General features: G+C 35.9%; 1 protein-coding gene across 1 annotated transcript; it reads right to left on the bottom strand.

Moving 5' to 3' along the window:
• Positions 1–631: 631 nt before the first annotated feature.
• Positions 632–10,197, bottom strand: LOC105835758 (GS homeobox 1). Its single transcript, XM_012679285.3, has 2 exons — positions 2,053–10,197; positions 632–1,620 (listed from the first exon to the last, which is right to left on the bottom strand). The coding sequence occupies exons 1-2, from the start codon at positions 2,303–2,305 to the stop codon at positions 905–907; spliced, it is 969 nt and encodes a 322-aa protein (XP_012534739.1). The 5' UTR covers positions 2,306–10,197; the 3' UTR covers positions 632–904.
• Between the last annotated feature and the right edge of the window lie 10,307 nt (positions 10,198–20,504).

The following is a 20,504-nucleotide window of genomic DNA, read 5'->3' on the forward strand; positions in this document are numbered from 1 at the left end:
GTTACTTTGAACCAGTCATATACGACGTGTGTTATTTGAAATGAAATAAATTTGTCTTATAATGCGGGCAAGACAATAATATTTTGAAGAATCTTTTTTAATTGCATTTACATATATTTAATAATGCACTTTATATATTCAAGATATTAAGATATATTGAAAAGAATATTTTATTTTTCTATCAAGAGTTTGCTATTTTGTAAATTTTGCTATTTTATATAATGCAGAAGTTTTTTAAATAGGTATTTCTAAAACTATATTTTTACATTTGTAACATAATTGATATTAATATTTTAATAACAAACTGAAATTTTTTCTGTAATTGAAAATGACTGCGATTTACACATAAAATTATCTTAACTGTTACACATTACACAATTAAAATTATTTTTATTAATAATGAGAAATTACTTAGCCATTTTATCAAAAATAAAATTTTTGACTGTGCATTTTAAAAAACTTGAGGGAATACCTTTTTTCAATTGAGTTTTCACATAAAAATCAAAATTGTATAATTATTTAAAAATTTATATTTTTTGAAAGTAACATATCTGATGGAATATAAAATAAATGAACATATTGCATTTACTTGAAGGAATTAAAATTTTAATGAGCGCGTTTTAGTAATCTAAATATTTATTTAGATTAAATTTATATTAAAAATATACAATTTTAGTTTTTTACATAAATCGTACAAAAATATTACTACAATATAATCTTACAAAATCTATTTACAATATTCACAATTGTTAAATGCATCCTAATACAATCTCTTGTCTCTTTAAACCGCTTATAGCTATTTATTCAGCTATATATTCAATTTATGTATTCGCAAAGGTATCGTGAGAGTTTCAGCTTTGCGTTACATTACATGCTCTGAGAACTTATATACAGACTTCCGTATCTACGAGTTAACGATTCTCTCGACGGTATGTTTCGTGCATGCTATATTTCTGAACACTGGAGTTGTAATCGCCTCCGGAGTTTGATAATCTACCACTGTCTCCATTTTCCTCCTCTTGTCGCTCCCTTCGCTTGCCTCCGCCAGATTCCTCTTACAACCTCGAGAGAGATCTCGCGCTTCGTATCCGACTACCTGATCCTCCTGTACCGAGTTTATTCTCGAGAAGTCGAACTTCTCCTCGGGGCCGACGTCTTCGTTTGCGATTGATCGCTCGAGATGTTCAGCTATAACGAGCCCGCGACCGGATTTACCATCGTCACTCTCGCTCTTGACGGATCTTTTCTCGTCTTCGTCCTGATCGCACTTACGGCTGGGCGACTCCTCTCCGCAACTATCTTTTCGTTTACCGCATGTCCGTAAGCAGCAGCATTTCTGGCTTTGGCCGGACGGCAGATCCTCCTTCTTATATTTCACTCGGCGGTTCTGAAACCAGATCTTCACCTGTTTCTCCGACAGCCGCAGATTGGTCGCGATCTCGATTCGACGTAGTCGCGACAGGTACATGTTTGAGGCAAACTCGCGCTCCAACTCTAACAGCTGAGTGCTGGTGAACGCGGTCCGGATGCGCTTCGAGCTGTTGCTAATGGAGCTCGGGGATTTTGGCGGAGGCGTCGGGGTGCTGTTGCGGGACGGAGACTCGCTGGGTGTTGAAACGTCTGAAGAAAAAGGTCAGGGGTTAATGGCGTTGCTGTGAAAGATAGTTTTTGCGATACGAGAAATTCGATAGATCAATGCTCGCTTCTACGTGATATGTCTATTGAGATTGAAATGATATCATGAAAATGCATATTTTTCACGTTAAAATAATATCTCGGAAATCTTAAAAATGCGAATAAATATTTACAATATTTGCACTAATTTTAATTATATTGAACTTACGTTATGTAACTGATATATTATATATATTTATTAAACGTATAACAAATCAAGAAATAAATAACGTTTTTGTGAGATACGAGATACTAAATATGATTTTAAAGTCACTATACTAATTGTTAACGATCACATTGCGTGTCTATAGCGATTATTATACGTTTGCGAATTATTAATAAACGATTGTCATTGATTTATTAGCCATATATATTTACCTGGCAGTCTGCTCGTCGAGATATTCAAAGGCGACGGAGGACTCTGTCTAGGCATTGGCAAAACACCCAGTGTCGGTGGACTGATCGGCACAGGCATGGTGGGTGGTCTAGGCACTGGTCTGATCGGTTGGTAGCCCAGACCCACATTAAAGAAATTGAACATATAATTAGGTAGATTCCCATAGTATGGTAGCGGGTATGAGGGCGGCGAGTTGTTGCCGATCAAAGAGTCCACTAGGAAGCTTCGAGACATTTTCGTTTCGTTGAAGTTCAACACAATTGTTCAAGTTGTGTTCAACTTGAATCTGTGGAGTTCACACGCGACACAAAGTAATCCAACGATCATTGAGAACTCCTCGTCGCACTGAACTTTCTATTTAAGCTCCGCTTTGAGAGTTTAACGAAATTTTTATTCTAAACAACGATACATTGAAATCTCACTGCGTCCTTAAATCTTTCCAACGGTTTTTCTTTGAAGAACGATTATCTTTCTCTGCCTTTTTCGAATTATCTCGCGATATTGATTTCGCACTGTTTAGTGTTTTTAATTGTAACACGAAGTTGCGAGACAAATATTAACTCGTAGATCCTAGCTGCACGAAGGTGCATCGAATTCTATATTTCGAGGACCCTCGACGCGTTGTATATATACGGGGTGCAAACTCCACCCAGGGGTTGGTTTTTGATTCGGGGCCCTTTATACGGGGCCCCGCCCTTTTTCTCTATGAGGGTGCCCTGTCCGGGGTTCACCCTAACTACACTCCCTGGGGAACGACAGTGAGTAGGGCATTTTCTCGCAGCACTAATTCGACGGGTGGCTAATATCGCCGGAAATTTTATACGGCCTCTTTACCCATCTTTCTATTATTATCAATGCTCCAACCCCGCCATAATCTATGTCTGCCGTTTCGGAGTACAACCAATGAACTCAAAGTATGATTTAAATCGATGGAAACGAGCTAATGCAAATATTAGACTTTCTATTTCTTTCTCTAATATGTTTAAGTTAATAAAGAGCTTTAAAGATATTTCTTAACTCTGTATGAGAGAGAGGTTTAATTAAACCATTTTGAATAAAAGAAATAGAAATAATCATGTACAGTTTTATAAGATGATTTATAAGAATCAAGCGTTTCGTGAAAGGCACGTTTCATTGTGCAAATTATTATCTGGAGATACTAATGATTATCACTAATGGATCTCATTATAGCGTGCGTTTGATGTTGATATAATCTTCTTTATCTAAATCTAAACGATGACCTGAATTCATACGGTTTCGACGAAAACAATGGAAAAAGAAAGATCCTTTCATCCTGCGATTTTTCTTTTTCTGACGGACAAGGTTGGAACAGTTTCGTGCTCTCTTCCACCTTTTTTCCTCGTCAACGTTTATCAACTGGGCTTCTTTGGAACGTGCTGAAGAATCTGCGCGGGTAATCAAGATAAGTTGGTAGGAGGAGTTGACTAAAGACGTTGGTACCTACTTCGGGTTGTGGAAGGCATCATTAGTAGTCTCCAGCCGCGCGAAATTAGGCAAATGACGCCAGAATAGATTTCGTGAAATAATAAATTAATATTGAATGTAATAACATAATTGAATTCATCTATATTTATTTAATCTGACCTTTAGCTGCTAACGCATATTTTAGAACAAGAATAAGAGAGAATAGGTTTAACACTAGTACCTCTAATTTTCCGCTGCTTATCGTTTTTTAATAATCCTCATGTATGTAAAATTTATTTGAATAGATAGTTCTTAAAGAGTTGAAAATTGTAAAATTTATGTAGAGACAAATGATTGATTAACATAATTGTGTATTCGGAGATTATGAGAAGAACGTTTAAATTATCGTATACAAGTTAAGAAACCTGGTAAACCTCTATTTTTATAAATATTTGATTCACGAGTCACAAGATCTCCGGAAATCCGCGGGAAAATAAATTTCGACATTATTGTTGTCTATTACGTAGGCGGAGTTTCATAGGAATGAGATTATGTCAGTGTGATGGGCGTCGGTTTACAGACGAAACCGCTTTTCGTCGGTATCTCTCCGAAGGGGCGAAACGTAAATTCGTTTCCCGTCGCGCGGGTCGATATTCACCAGGGAAGCTCAAATCAAATCTTGGATCCGTCTTAGAAACCGAGACTTCGCCGGTCTTATTTTTTGTTTACTTCTTGTTTCTTTCTCTTTACGAGAATTTGCATCCCCGTACATCACGCTAATGAAATCCTGCAACTGAAATAAAAGCCTGTTGCGAGAATAATGAGAGAAAAATGACGAGAGCACTACGGAATACAAAATCTATCAGATAAGATATCTTGATGGTTCGAATATGATGTTGACTGATGAATATCGAGAATCGTCAGAAAACGTTTTGTCTATTTGAAGGACTTGGTAATATATTTTATCGAATTTTTTAACATATGATATTTTTATATGATTCTAGCGCAAAAAAATGATTATTTTTTATTTTACTATTAATTGTAATACATTTTAATCAAATTGCGAAAGAAATTATGATTAAATACTAGCTAAGTAATTGCAAATTTTAGCAATAAGTGCAAACACATTTGCACAATCTTATAATGGAATCTATAATATATTATAGGATCTGTCAGTTATTTATTGGATTTTTATTCCCGCAAATAAAAACCTAATCATTATTCATAGAATCTATGCATCTGAATTTTAAGTAGAAAACATATTGCATCCGCGAGTAACATATTTGTATTGAGATTCTCTCGGAGAATCCGCCATCGCGGTACAGCGAAGCGTATCAACGGAAAGGGAGGCAATAACGTTTCGTTAATACCGTTTGACTTCCATGCATGCGACTAATTTCTTGATTAGCCGTTCCTGTAATTTATCGAGCGAGTCGCGCAATAGACGAAACCGTGTGATGCGCTCATAAAGCGGAAAATTAGTGTTTAACATGAAACGCCGTTTCGAATATCCACTTTCACGATCAGAGTTTCGGCCTCGTCATTGCGCGAGTGTATTCTTGTGCGCACGACTCCATGCCGGCTGCACCTGTCGATGCATCCGAAAATTAATTGCGCGCGACGACGTATTCGTTATATCGGGGTAAACGCGACCTGATGATCGCTTCGTGATTGGGACAAAATTGGAGCAATATGATACAATGATAATACATTTTAATAAAATATCCCGGAAGAGAAATAAATAAGTTGCTGCATTGATAATTACAAAACTATTTGGCTTGCTTAACTGTAAAAAAATATTAATAAATAACGAGATCTTTTTTAATCGATAATAAATTGTTAAATTAAATTCTCAAAGAAATATTTTTTGAAAAGAAGTTTCAAGTTTCTTGCTGTAAAATGTTTTATTAATTAAATTAAGTTTTATTAGAACTTTATGCATCTACATATATCGCCCTATTATCGTCAATGATAAATTTACATTGGATCGCGATAATCTTTAAGGGTTAAATGTCTCGATATTGGCGGATAATATACCGTATTATTTAGCGCGCGCCGGTGAAGTTGAGAAAACATAGCCGCGATTTTAAACCCCCCTAACAACACGACTAATCCCATTATCGAGGCATACACGAAGGGGCACACCCCCCGCACTTTCACATCTTTGCGTCCGCCTATTAAAAATCACAGCAACGTTATCTTACGGGGCCGAGAGTCGTGAATAATACAATAACGCTTCTCTCTCCCTTCAGCGTCAGCATATGTCCGCCGGATCCGCGATTCCAAGGGGATACCGGCGGAACCCTTCGACTAAGGGTCGAGAACCACCCTTCTCGTCGCAAAGGGAACGATTCGGACCATACAGTCCTCGTCCTGCGGACTCACGTGCGTCCTTAGCAGCGTATCTGTAGCATCATTACGTAGGAAGGATATTTTAATTTCGTGCACGACCCTCTACCTGGAGTCGTCCTATTGGTTGCTCCCTTTTATCCGGGGCGTGACTACCCTTTTACGGTTTCGAATAGTGGTCCAATCTTTATGGCCATGAGTACTCAGAATTTTCGTTTCGTGAGCATTGAAGCGTCGCAATTTTTAATCAGTAACAGCTATAGCGAAGCGTAGCATCACAGTGATAATAGTATAATATTTAAGATTTTAATTATTTTATATACGGCATAGTACACATAGTTCTTATAAAATGTTTGTCATTTATTATTCAGGGTGAGTCATGATAATTGTGTGAAATCTTAGTGGTACATTCGTTTTTTTTTTTTTTCTTTAATCAAAACGATCGTGAATATAATCGTTGTAATGGAAACGTTATACGTGCATGGAAAGGTGATTTTCCATTTGATTTCGGTACGAGATGGTCTCGATTCCGAATCCAGTATCGATCGATGCTCAGAGCTAATTGAATCAAAGCGAACTATATCGGGAAACTTGGGGTAATAATCGTTTACCGCGGTCACGATAGAATCTGCTTATTGTTAATTTGAGGTAAAAACGTAACATCCACAGATATCTCGATGTAAACGCGTTGTCGACATTATTATAATAATATCCTTGTAACACGTTACATCACTTTATGCTAGGTTGACGCGAAAATCGGTTCAGGATATGGAATCTAAACACGAATTGAAAAATCTCTCTCCGGAATATCGGGATAATCGCTGTCGTATACGATTCGGCTTAGCCGAGGCGAACTTATTCCCCGTTGTGAAACTTTCAAGGTATCCTGTTGCGAGGCAATATCGCCGGTGGCAGGTCTTGCGAAATGCTCGAGACTGCAAGCTAAATATTTGAAAACATACCTCGGGTATTCCGTCCAGAAAATCGCGAAATAAAGCTAAAGAATCGAAGAGACTTTCTCGGGTTGCGTTTCGACGATAAGTGCTTGGGCATTAACCTTCTGATGCACTCTGAGGCTTACATAAATGTCAGTAAACGTATTACACAGACGTCGTATTTTTCTCGAAAAACCAAACATAAACTTCGACTGTAGATGTCTGGAACTGACGGCTTAACGCTTAACGAGCCGGAAGGGAGAACTTCCACCCTCAACTTCCGCAAATCGCATTTCGACACTTCTCACCTCTTCTCTTAAATTTTCCACCTTCTCTCGTCTTCTCATATCAGCGGTTGACTTGTCATTTTTGCGGGGCGAATATTCGATCGTACTTTTTCTCGGAAAAAGAAACTTACTTTTATTTCGACGAAATCGTATCGCAATGGTAGACAAAACACATTTCAGCATCTAAAGCTGTAACCACTCCTAAAAAGTCTCGAAATGTGTTTTTTGTCTTTTTCTGCGTGTGTAACAATTAGAATATATTGAGTTATATATCGGACCGAATAATCCAATCCGTTCAACTTAGAAATTCGTATGCGATCCTTAAAGAAAGTTTTACGACTATTCTACCTCTGAACACAATAAAATACTATGACTCAGTTGGGAAAGATATCTGTTACTTCCATTGAAGTCTGAGGTAAATTTCATTTTGTCTTTCTCGCGGTAATGCGAACCCGACAAAACTCACGGTTGACGTCAATCTTAGCTGACAACTTGGACTATTTACGTCGCCATTTTTCAATCGGCCGCGGTGGAATGAGGCTGAAAGTTCCGCCTGCGAACTGTCGTACATCGTGAGAGAATCCGCTGAGAACTTTTCATATTCGCGTCTAATCGAATAAAAGTCATCCGCAAATCTCTCGGCTTGACAAATTGAATTTTTCATATAACCATAGTAACGGCACAAAATTTACATTTTTATAGCTTGAAAGATTTATTTTTTTAATTATTGATGTGCGCTTAATTAATGTACTCTTACTAATGGTAAATAAATAATAACTATTTATATTTAATGAACAATTTAAGCGATTAAATTCACGATTAATACGATTAAATTTTTTTGTTTTATTATTATTATATTCTATTTTTATCGAATGATTTAGTCGATGACGCAACAATCATTTATCTTAGCTTTAGATTTTTTTGTTGGAACAGTGATGTTTGCTTCATCGATTCCAGTATGACACTACGATTTGTATTCAAACTTTACGTCAGATTGCCGCGAAAGATTTTACGCATTGGTAGTTGCTAACCGAGCTTTATGCTAACGTTTGTTGGCAAAAAAAAAGACTGAGGATCACACAAAACGGAGGATTGTACGAGATAAACGCGATAAAGCGTATAACATGAAAACAGTGGACAATAACCCTTACGTGAGCTATTTTAATCCAGGCCCTTCGAGATCTCCCTCCAAAACATCGATCTTGATCGAAGTACATGAAAGATGGAATCAGGTTTTTCTTTCCCGATGTGTACACACGGGGACACTCGGCAGATTGATGTCCTCGACAAACTCGCTGCTCCTTCGGAGTCTTTACTCCTTTCACCATCGATAGTATCATCCCCCAGTCCTCCATCGTCCTCCCTCTCTTTCGGTCTCCGAGGTAGAACTTCGGAAATTAGACTTCGGCTCATTTCACCCGGCGGAAAAAAAAACGTGCATTCTCCGCTCGGAATACGGAGCTCACAAAGGAGCATCCCATTTGAGTCGAACAACCCACGTCGTTGGTCATCTGTGAATGGGAAAAGAGAGAAAAAAGCGGCGCCGATGGATATGATGGGAATGGCAAATACGATTTCGGGTATTTCCCATTGCTGCCACGTCGGGCAAATAATTCGGCTATAGTCGAAAGAGCGAAGACTCGCAAAAATCCTATGTAGCGCTAGGCCACCGTATCCACCCCCGTCACATTGTCGATGCGCCTCACAAAGGACGCTGCGCGCTGATCAGCTGCGACAATTTGCTTTACTTGCGTCGATGCACCGTAGCAAAGGATCACTTAACCCTTTTCGGAAAAGTAGAATTTTAAGGACGTTTGTTTTTCGGGAAGATTAGATTGACGAGCGAAAGGATATTTCCAGTCGAGTTAGTAGATCTTGTCTTTTGATGTAATTATTAACATAAGTATACATCAGAACTTATTATACTTTTGCGAGGGCCAGTGTAAAATTTTGTTAACATTATTGGCATCAATTTTTTATATTAGGAATATTTTTAAGAAACAATAAATTCTTTCTCCCTCTCTCTTTTCCTTTCTTTTTTTTTTCAGCGATGAAAGTCACGTAGGAAGTTTTCTCGAAAGTAACTATTCGTCTTGGATTCGTCGAATACACTACGGATTCCAAATGGATATGTAGCAATTTCGAAGTTTCTACAGAGGTTGAAAGTTTCTCCTTAGCTCGATAACTTCTGTGTGTTAAGAAAGAATTAACTGTTCTAGAAATTTGATGTCATTTTCTGAAGGATCTGAAACACTCTTTGTTAGTTATTTACTTTCTTTTACTAATTTCTTTTTTTCTCTTTTTTTAATTTTTCATAAGAACTTTTATTTTTTGTGATTGAGGATTTTTTTCTTCTAATATTTCTCTTTGATTACGTGGATTTTCCTGCGATAAATTTTAGTAAAACTTAATATAAGTTGTGATATAAGTTGTTTTTATTCTTTAACTTGTTAAAAATTTGTAACATTTCGGAGATTGAGATATCTCAGGACTGCTAGAGTTAAATGTCGGCGCTCACAGAAACTTGTAGTACGTTTTCCTAATGAGGAAACTTCTGGTCTTAATATCTTCGTCTCTGTCGAAACCTTGAAACGATTTTAGTCAAGAATTGCGTTACTTTCGTTTTCTGCGGAGCAACCATTCAACCTTTAAAGATAATGTAACAATGTTACTTAATCGCAAATTCTCTTTTGTAATTGTATAGAGATAAAGAAGAAATATATAAAATTTTCCTTGATTGATTTAAATGCCGACAATTAAAACTGATAGATTCGATTATGAATCGCTGCTCTCGAGCTTTTATTCATGTCTTTAATTAATCGATCACGTCAAACGAGATGTAATATAAAGATTTATTTGGTTCAAAAACGAAAGAGCATTGATGGCCTTTTGTTGGCGATGTTACAATATTGTTTCGCGCTCTATTGTCGACAACAATGATCGCTCCCGCGGTGATAGGATCATCCTAGCGTGGATTATTCGGTAATTTCACCCGTGTTACGCGTGTTTTATTCCACGTGCAGGAGGGACGCTTACTTTTCTCTTCCTCTTTTTGACCTATTTCGCCGGTCATTCATTTTTTCCATTATTCTATATTTTTTCAGTCTTAGTCTCTCTTTCTCTCCTTTCTCTTACTTATTCTTTATATATCTTATTCCTTATATATCTTGAAACTGTAATATATATTTATTACTCTTTATGTTATTAATATTTTATTTAAAGTATATACACGGGAATTATTATAATTTTTTTATTATTTTGCTCTTAATTTATTTTAATATCCTTTGAAAATATGAGCTTTTTTCCGTTTTAAATTCATAATTTTTTTCTTTTTTTAGACTGTAAGCATTTATGTTTTGACACGCGCCAAAGATTCCATGTGAAAGCACTAGTCAGTTTCGTTCTCTTCTCGATCTTTCTTTTGAAGATTCGTGGTTACCACACGGTTTGTCGAGCAATGTGAATCGGCAACGAACGGCCCGTAGTAGAATCCATGGTGAGAGTATCATGAGATGTAATGACTGGCTCGTCAAACGCTAAGAGGTTCGAAAGATACGTCGATGCGGATGAGAGAGCAGCTAAGCGCATCTCCCTCTTTTTCAAGAATAATGGAACAAACGGAATTTATATGTTAATACCATTTCGCGCGAGAGCATCCACCGATTAAGATAATACGGACCGCCGAGGTAATCGAATTATCGTGCCGATTTTTATTCGCTTCAGATAGTCGCAATCGAATCTTGTCTTGCCTTGCAGGAACATTCATGCAATGCAAATTCTGATTTTAATACAAGATAACATGTATATAAGACATGTTCTCCTTGCTGCTCTATTTTTATAGGAGGAATCTATAGGAACTAGTCATTTTTTTCATAATTTTTGTATAATTTCCCACTCATAAAAATATCAAGGAAATTGATATTTTTCGAGTTAGCAATTTATTTATTTATTTCTTCTTAAATTTCATGTCTTTAATTCGATGATCTACAATTACCTATATTAAAACTAAAAATGTCAAATCTATTATTTTCTTATCGCACAGAAGATGTATCGCACGCACATACAAAAATAATGGTTACACGATAAATTCTGTAAATCCATTGGTTACACAAAAAAGAAGTTGGAAGATAAAACGCAAACAGAGACACGGTTACCTACTTTGCGAACCAAGAAAGAGGATTACATTGCGTACTACAATTTCTTATGTATTCTTTAAACCGACTGCCACCAGTGTGAACGGTGGATTATGTATGGCGAAAAAGGTTCTTTCGTACGCGCGTACAAGAGAATTTGGTTAGTTGGTCTGCTTCTAAGCAAGATACTTGACAAGGTATTCTAGGATATTCTAGGATGTCGTTCTTGTTTCATGTTGAAAACCGAGTTCATCGCAAGAATGTTTCATGTATCTCATGCACGTTCATAATTATTGTAGCAAAGTTTGACCAATGTTTGCGAAACAATGTTCTCATCACCTTTCATCTAAAAGTTGAGCATAAAGGATAGGTGTAAAAGGTTTACAAGTTTCTTCGTACTAATCTGTCACAGGATATCTTATTTTCTGTATTCGTGATATGAGAAAATGGAAATAACAGAGAAATCTTAAAAATAGTACAAAGTATATCCGTATAATACATAGTTTTTTTTATTTTTATATTTTTTTGTTTGTAATATAATAATTATTGTAATTATTATTTAAAGCAGATACTTTAGACATAATTAATTAAACGCTTAGAATACAAATAGAGCATATCGGAAATGATAATTAAAGTGACTTTTATATCATATAAATCACAGAAAAAGTAAAGAGGCATACTTCGTCGCATTGGTTTTAACGATGCGATCTAATCCCCTAAAAGCTCACCTTTCCTCGGTTCCCTTCTAAGTGGTTTCGCGAAAAATGAACTGCGGATGACGAAGCAACGTCAGAGATCCTTTCTGCTCCGAATTTCGCCGGTATCCCCTTTTCCGACGGATATTTTATAGATTCATCACGGTTCATGGGAAGGAACTAATGAAAAAGAAACCGTCGTTACATCTCGTTGGTTGCGTCGTCACCAATTATTCTCATATTTTAAACATCAATTTATTATAATAAAGATTAATTGAAAAGAAAGAAAAGAATAGGAGAAACTTACTTGAAAGAGACATTATTATGAAAAATTAAGTGATTTATAAGTTACAATTGTTAATGTAAAAATAATTTATAATTAATTAGATAAAATATGACCAAGTGAGACTAAGAGAGAAATAATTTTTCAAGTAATGTTACACCTTAAAAAATATATAAATATATTAATTTTTACATTAAAAAAGAATTCTAATTTAATTCGTAAAAATAAAGCAAATTATGCAAATATACATGATTTGCTTTATTTTTACGAATTAAATTAAAATTGTTTTTTAATGTAAGAAAAAATAGGACAGTGTCTGTACCTTCCTCAGTGCCAAGGGTGAATTCAGAGACCTCATTAAAGTTAGCTTCTCTCTCGGACGATTGGTTGAAAATTTCGTTAAACTATCCCATTCTCGCTGACGATCCAACCTCGTTTTGCCATCCACGTCGAACAATGAACGAAAATTGCGATTTAACTTCGTTGCGAGCAGCGTCCATAACGTTATTGCGCTTCCGACCACGTGCCGGCGCATAATGTACGCGTGCCGGGATAATACTTAACCAAAGACGCCTTCTGATTAAGGATATGCTGTGGCGTTGCGCTAACGGGCGTATTGTCGCTTCGTAATCGCGTTATCCATCGGGGTTGAAAGAACTGTATAAGTGCTTTGAAAAGAACGAAATTCTCGGCACACTTTGTCGCGATTCGATTATGCTGTGTAATAAAAATGATTAATTTTAACTACGAGTATGTAATCAACGAAATAACACTACACTGAGGAAAAAATCGAAATGTTTAGAAGCAAATGTTAGTGATGACGTTTTTCTTCGATATTGTTTGGGTGAAATAATTTAATTGTAACGACAAAATATACATTTCTGTGGAATACATATATAATTTTTCTTTATTTTCTATTAATTATGTAGTTTATTTGTTAGGAATAGCATTTTATTTTGTCGTATTTAAATAAATAATTATTTGAATAAAATAAATTTATATTTTACAAATAATATAACTTTTTGAGTAACTTTTTTTCTCAGTATAGAATGCATGAAAGTATGAAATAAATGCGATAAATTTTATATGTGAAAAGGACAAAAAAATTGTTCTCTCTTTCTATTTTTAAAATACGTTTTGTCTGTGGTATGAAATAGTATAGGATGCAGCATTTTATTATATTGTGCACTATGTACTAGAATAATGTAATAGTGTAATAGAATGTGGACTGCTACATACTGTCTGCTTGCATTGAATAGCACCACTGTTTTTGTCAGCGTTATTTACTTTTCAGCGGCAACGACTAAATCAGACTGGTGAAGACTGTTTGCGTAATAATTTTCATACAACTGCGGAGCTCGTTTACCGATCGTGACAATACAAAAATTATTCAAACTGTTGAAAAATAAGAGGGAATATTGAAAAGGAAAATTTAAATGTCGTTAGACTTTTTACACGCATTATAATACTGGAAAGAAGTACGTCAATATCGATAATCGATTTTGACTAATTGCAACTTTTTAAAAATTCCACATATTTTATTCCACGAAACATTTATGTATTGAATTTCTTAAAATGTAAAATTGGATTTTTATTAAATTTATGGAATGTTTTAAAGATGAAAAAATTGTTATTTTAGAATATTATTTCGAATTCAATGGTAGAGATAAAATTTTTTGCAAAATTTTTTGACGAATTCAAAATATATACATCTCAAACAACGTTCAGTCTCTCACGTAGTATTAAAATTATTAAAGTTATTAAATTATTAAATTAAAATTAAAAGTTATTATTGGAATCTTCTTTACACCCCTGAAATCGTCGGATTGCGAGGAATGTATCGGATGTTCGATTCGCGCGGAATCATTATCATTCCAGGTGTACGCTTATTCGCTCATTCAAGAGGCTCGCAGCATCCCCATGAAAGGGGGCAACACGAGTCTATAAAATCCCATAAACATCCCCGAAGAGCGCTATAGGGGCGGTCGCCACTGAAAGGAATAAAATATCGTTTTCTGCGGCAATTTTACGGCAATTTTCCGACTCGCTGGAAACCGTGCCGAGCGCGTGAAGAACCAGGTGTTCGTCGACTCTGACACTCTTGGAGGACTCGCGCTACTGGTTAGATCCTTCCGAATCATCGAGGACCGACGATTAATAGCCGCAGAGCAGTTTCGATGATATTCTGGTGGCTTCCAACAAAAACGAATACAACACGACGTAGATAACGCGTGTGCCGCATAAACGACCAATGGTCCGTATGATCATATTCATTCTGTTCCAGGACTCACTTTTTTCTCTCTCTCTCTTTTTCTCCTTCTCCCTCTTTTTCTCTTTCTCTCTCTTCTATTCGTTGGACCAGGACGCATCTTTGTTTCTCGCAATCCTCGTGATTCATTGCAGAATTATGTTAATGGAGGATACTTAGCAAACTCGTTAACATAAACCGCGTGCGTATCGCGCATTTAATATAACCGCTTTTGAGTCTCTATTATTGTATGGAAATGATTATAACAGCGTTAGCTACGTAATGTAATTAGTATGACGTTATTATTTTATCATCGCACTAGTTGTTACACAATGATATTTGGTGGTATGCCAGTTATTGCGAATTTATTATCGCATTTTCTGCGCCTCCGGGAATTCGGGGATATCACGTTATCAACGCTCGGCTTTAAGTTGCGAACGAAACACGGTGTTATTTCGGGCTACGGTGTAAAATAGCAACGTACCTAAATTTGTTATTTGGGCATTCGACGCGTTGTCATAGAGTTATCTACCTATTTCGCGCAATATTGCAGATTTCTGCTTTGTATAGCTTGCAAAGTGAATCTCTATCGTGAATTGCCAACTCGTTAATCCCGTTTTTCAGTTTTAGTAAAATGCCTAGTATAATTCTAAACGCGTTATTGAAATTATTTTTTATTATTTTTATTTACAGTATATTTTACAGATTTCTAAAGCACGTGTATATTCAAAATACATATTGATGCCCAAATAAATATTACAAAATTTCACTTGTACATGGACAAAATTAAAATTAAAATTTTATGTTATGTAGAAAAAAACATAAAAGATCTATTATCAGTTTCTCGAGAGGAAAGACTGTTTATTCCTTTCACAAACATTCACGTTAAACAATTTCTTGACGATATAATCGTCTATATCACACGGATGTCACAAATACATATATATGTATAGTTTATGCAGAATTTTTGTTTTTAGAAAAATATTTAGGGAACATTTTAGATAGGCCTATTGTACAAAACATTATGCTTTTGTTAATGGATTTCTTGTTAACAGCTTATCAAGTTTTCCTATGTAAAGTATATTATAATTTTTGTATGACTTTCGCGCTGTTAATTAAAAGTTTCGAGGGACTGTACCATCAACGCTAATGTATTCACTTTTTATTTCTGATATCGGTCAACCAATTATATAATTAGGAGCACGTCTTTTTTACTTTTTTTTTAGACGAGTTTAATCGTTAATTTTTTATTCCACTTCGTGTTTTACCAAATTATTATATTTCATCAAATTATCATTCAAAAATCTTAATTATATTCATTAATTATCTCGAAATTATCTTAAAACGACGCAAGCACAGACATTAATAAAGAATTAGTTTAAAGATAAGATGAAATAAAAATGAAGAACTTGAAGTAAAAAAGAACTTATAGAATTAGACCGCGTGCGCAGATATCGAAGTGCAAAAATTCAAGTCAATATATGTGATTGCTTCATCTTACGAACTGGCTCAGATTGGTCTGTTTATTATCAAGATTAATTAACGTTAGAGGCTAGCATGAGACATATGAACGAGTGTGTTGGCGGTGATTAGGTCTCACCGCAATTTTTCAAGCAATCTTACAATTATGTGGACAGACGTATCTCTCTTACAGCCGGCGAACGAGCTCGCCCGGAATCTACTGTCCGTCGCATATGTTGTCTCAACGAGCTATGTTATCAGCGACTGACACTACTAACATGTTATACGTCGCACATCGGGAACATGACGTTGTCATCGAAATTAGACAAGTAATACGGTCCTAGCACATAAGTGCCTATATAGACAACTTGCTTATTCCCTTCAGCGATGTAATATCAAGGTACGCAATAGTATCAAGGTATGCAATTTAGATCGATGATGCCTTGTGCACGGAGGAACATTATTTATTGTGCAGACAGTCATTATTCTTAATTATTTTCAAATTCTAAATTTAGAACTCGGACAGCCAGACATAATGTGTAAATCGCTGAGAAATTTAATGCGGGGGATAAGGTGACTAATTTTCAAAGTTTAGATCCACCATGGCTTTTCTGTATCATTTATTGCTGCGATACGGAGGGCGAGATTTCATAAAATCGAAACGAAACATTTCGAGCGCAAATCCATCGACCGTGCCATTTATTTTTGCGATTTGAATGGTACAACGGCGGGCAATAGATCCGTACATAAGTACTTAACGTGTTCCCCTGGTGACGCCGTTAACGCATGTCGAATCGCTCGTAACGTTGACAATATTCGAGCCCCTTTTGCCAACGTAAACCTGGACGACCGGGAGATGCTATTCCGGACGCGGCATCTCGATATTGTGTTCGAGTGGAGACGAGTGTCGAGTGGGGCTTATCTTTAGTTATGGCGCGTTAGTTACGCAATGCTTACTTCGCGATAAATTATGTTACGATGAAAGAGCGTTTCCTTGTGCGTTCCATATATAATTTCGAGATGTAAACTTGAGAGAAAAATATTCATCTTTGCTCACACAAGGAGTTTCGAGCTCTTATTTTCTTTTACGTCACAGAATATAAATTGATAGAATTCTAAATAGTAAAAAAACTAATATCCAGAGGATTAATTGACTTTTTTTTAAAAATATTATTGGACATTACTAATCTTTGAATTGCAAAATATGTACAATCGTATTATATAATACTATAGATTCGGGAGGGAGCGATGAGTTTATTCAACTTATTATATTAACCATCCCTTTGATCGGATTAACTCTGAAAGCTTAACAGATTTCCCAGTTTTCCCAATAATTAGATTTTATTGATCATATTTCTACCGCTGTTGAGCTGAAGCTGCGCTTGCTGAAAATGAACAGGTAAAAAAAGATGCCGTTCCGGGTATTATTATTATTTCTAATAGTGACATCGGCAGGGTGTTATTAGCGCGTATTTTCTCAGGACGTTTTTTTTCTCTCGTTCGACATACGAGTGAAGTCAGAAAGGTATGGAAGAAGCAAAGGGGGTTTGTGTGCAAGGGAAGGCTACGAAGCGCGTCCTTGCGCGTAATTTTCGGCAGATCAATGAATTACGCGATTATTACCATAAAGCATATGTCGTCTCAGCGGGTTCGTGTATTATCGACGTTCCTTTATTAGGGATCTCTTTCTCTCTCTGCCAAACTGCGAGTTGAAGGTCGACGAATTGCCGAGAACTTGTTTGTTCAGGCCGCCGAGCCCGGTCTTCTTTCAATACCGCATCAAGCAGGATGTAATCCCTCAATATATGGCTCTCATTTATAACTTGTAATCTTCAGTAAAATGCTCGGCATAATTCAGAATTACGCCCCTTCCGTCCGAATGTTCGTCGTAAACGTCGAGAACTGGGTCGTTTTAACGTTTGATATCTCTGTTCGTAACGAGGCGCAGATTTGGCGATGCAATATAATCGTAACCGTTGAAAAAAATTGCTGTCGCGATTAATATGTGATATTATGATTGACACAACTGACCGCGCGTTCGATTGTAGCTCGCAATTATCCAGCCTGACAATCATACGAGAATATATGTATCAGCGACTTCTAATGAGTTTGCTCATTTCAATCGATAATACTACAGTCAGCACTTTTAATGCGAGAACGTACAAATTAATTATAGCGAAGAGCACATTATTTGCAAACTCGTGCGCGCCTATCGCACTTTATCGTAACCCTGGACTTCGGTATTCAATGGTTGCGTCGTGAGATCGATATATCGGTTACTCTTGTGTTCGTAGTATGCTAAATTAAACCTCAGTATCTAAGATACGGCGTTCGCTTTTTCATCGCGTTTAATAGTAGCTGGCGGAAGAATAGCCTGTTGCTGAAACTATCCGGATTGTTTCGTCCGGAACAAAGCGCGTCGGCGTAATTGTTATTACAAAAGAACTTCGTTAATTATGCCGTAATTGAAGGTACTTTCGTAATTGCACGCTATTAACTTCATATCAGATTTTAATATTCAATTAACGCGTCGTAAATGGACGGTCTTATGTCAAGACGCAAGTGTCTCTCACATTCGCATTATATCTAGCGCCACATATAATTCATTTTATTGTAAAATTTTCTCGTCGTGATATTATTAAGCGATTAGTATTTTGCATATGTTAATAGAATTTTTTATACATTTTTTATAACGTGTAAAAATACACTTACAGATTAAACTATCTATTTTCACGAGAGAAATACAATAGAGCGAAAGTAAAATCCGATAGCTAATACTTGATTACGCTAACAAGTTATTGTGTGCCTTTTAATGTAGTAATTTATTATAATGCATTAAAAATCGCGAAAATAATCGGATATTCGATTTGATCCGATATTATCAGATCCATATTATCCTACTTTTTCATAGTACAGCAAGGCAAAAGGATTCATGAGAGACGTAATCTCGCATCAGGAATTTCGTACGGCAGAAACACGTTGCACAGTAGTTCCGTGCATTTTGCACGCGTGCGTATGCGTTTGTCTTCTGGTCGATCCCCTTCGAAATCAATTATCACTCCATTCCCTCGAAATTACCGTTAATACCAGCGCCTGTCGGATTATAGGGATGTGAATTTCCAAAAAAGCGCAAAAGTTTTTGGGGCCGACTTAAGCGGCTTAGCAGCGCGTGCCTACGCCAGCTGGTCTCTCTCTCTCTCTCTCTTTGTCTAATCGATCTATCGAAAATCCATCTCTATGGGTATCGCGCGCAGGAAGCATTAATCCCATAAATATACCGAAATTATACGGTGAGCGGCTTTTACTCCGGGTGAGCGAGATGTACAAGGCAAGATGCCGATGTTACACGTAAATTTTCCCGCGTAGAGTACGTCCACGCCCCTTTATGCACGTCATAGATCGCGTTCGTGCGTTGAATCTCTAATGAGATACAATACACGTAAGGATTTATCTTTGATATGAGAATGAAGTTCTGGCTTAACGAGATTATAGAGTTTTTTTCTTTCTTTTTTAAGAGAAAGATCCCAGGCTTCTGAAGTTCGTTACATTTATTCAAATTTGCGTGACACATGAATGCGAGTTGTATTTAATATTACATGCACATATATTTTTTAATTAAATATACAGATATAGTTTTTAAATTAAATTATATGTTAATTAAAATTTTTGCGTGATATTGAGAACTTTGTTGCTTCAGTAAACGTATTAGGTATGCAAAATTGTTGAGCGAAGATATATCTTTCTGTCTTTCTTTGCTTGCATGTGTATTCATTTATGCGTCCTCGTGCGCAAACAGCAGCAATTGCAGTGAATTGTGTACCGTATATCCAAGAAGAAATTTCTTTGAATACGTGTCTTCTATTTTCAAAAGGAAATCTCGAATTCTTTAGGCACTGTACTCCTTGAATCCTGAAAAAGTACGTAGTGTGTAACGAAATAAAAGAGTATGGCTGTGTCGAGAAATTTACATATATTTAATAGGAAGGAGATATAAAAAGTTTTACACGCACGGTCTATAAAAGTGCAAAGGATTCTTTGCATTTTTATTTTATATACGCTCGTCTTCCTGTTTATGAACATGTGGTTTTTGCTTTTAAAACAGCCGACTCATTAAAATGCTAAATGTTAGTAATAAACCTGAGCCACATTTAAAATATGCTAGCATTTAAATTCACCAGCATAAAATATAGCAGATCTTGAAATGATAAATTGAGTCGTTTTCCACGTTGATTAAAATAATCGTGTAAAATTATTTTTCCATGATTTTTCTACGCTTTATTTTGTCATCCAAAATGATAAATATTGAATTAATAATATAGCCTCTTATCTTATATAAGATATATTAATCAATTAACTTTTATATTCCTTAATTATATTTGACTTTTAAAATATGCTTATATATTTTATATTTCTAAAATTATTATAGTTTAAAAGTAATGATTTTCTAAATAAAAATTTGAGCAACTTTTATTATTATTAAATAATCCATAGAAAAATATTTAGTCTATTTTACTTGCAATAATATATTTTTAATATGTGTATCGTGTATCTACAAGCGATTAGTATCGTAAGTGGAACGTGGACAGATAATAAGTTATCGTTCTTTCGAATCTTTTG

The sequence above is a fragment of the Monomorium pharaonis genome, chromosome 8 (assembly GCF_013373865.1).
Source record: "Monomorium pharaonis isolate MP-MQ-018 chromosome 8, ASM1337386v2, whole genome shotgun sequence".
NCBI classification, from domain to species: domain Eukaryota; kingdom Metazoa; phylum Arthropoda; class Insecta; order Hymenoptera; family Formicidae; genus Monomorium; species Monomorium pharaonis.

Excerpts from the sequence above, each read along its gene's own strand:
- LOC105835758 (XM_012679285.3), bottom strand. The coding sequence starts at position 2,305 with ATGTCTCGAAGCTTCCTAGTGGACTCTTTGATCGGCAACAACTCGCCG. Across the intron at positions 1,621-2,052 it reads CTCGACGAGCAGACTGCCAG|ACGTTTCAACACCCAGCGAG; the intron begins GTAAATATATAT and ends CTTTTTCTTCAG.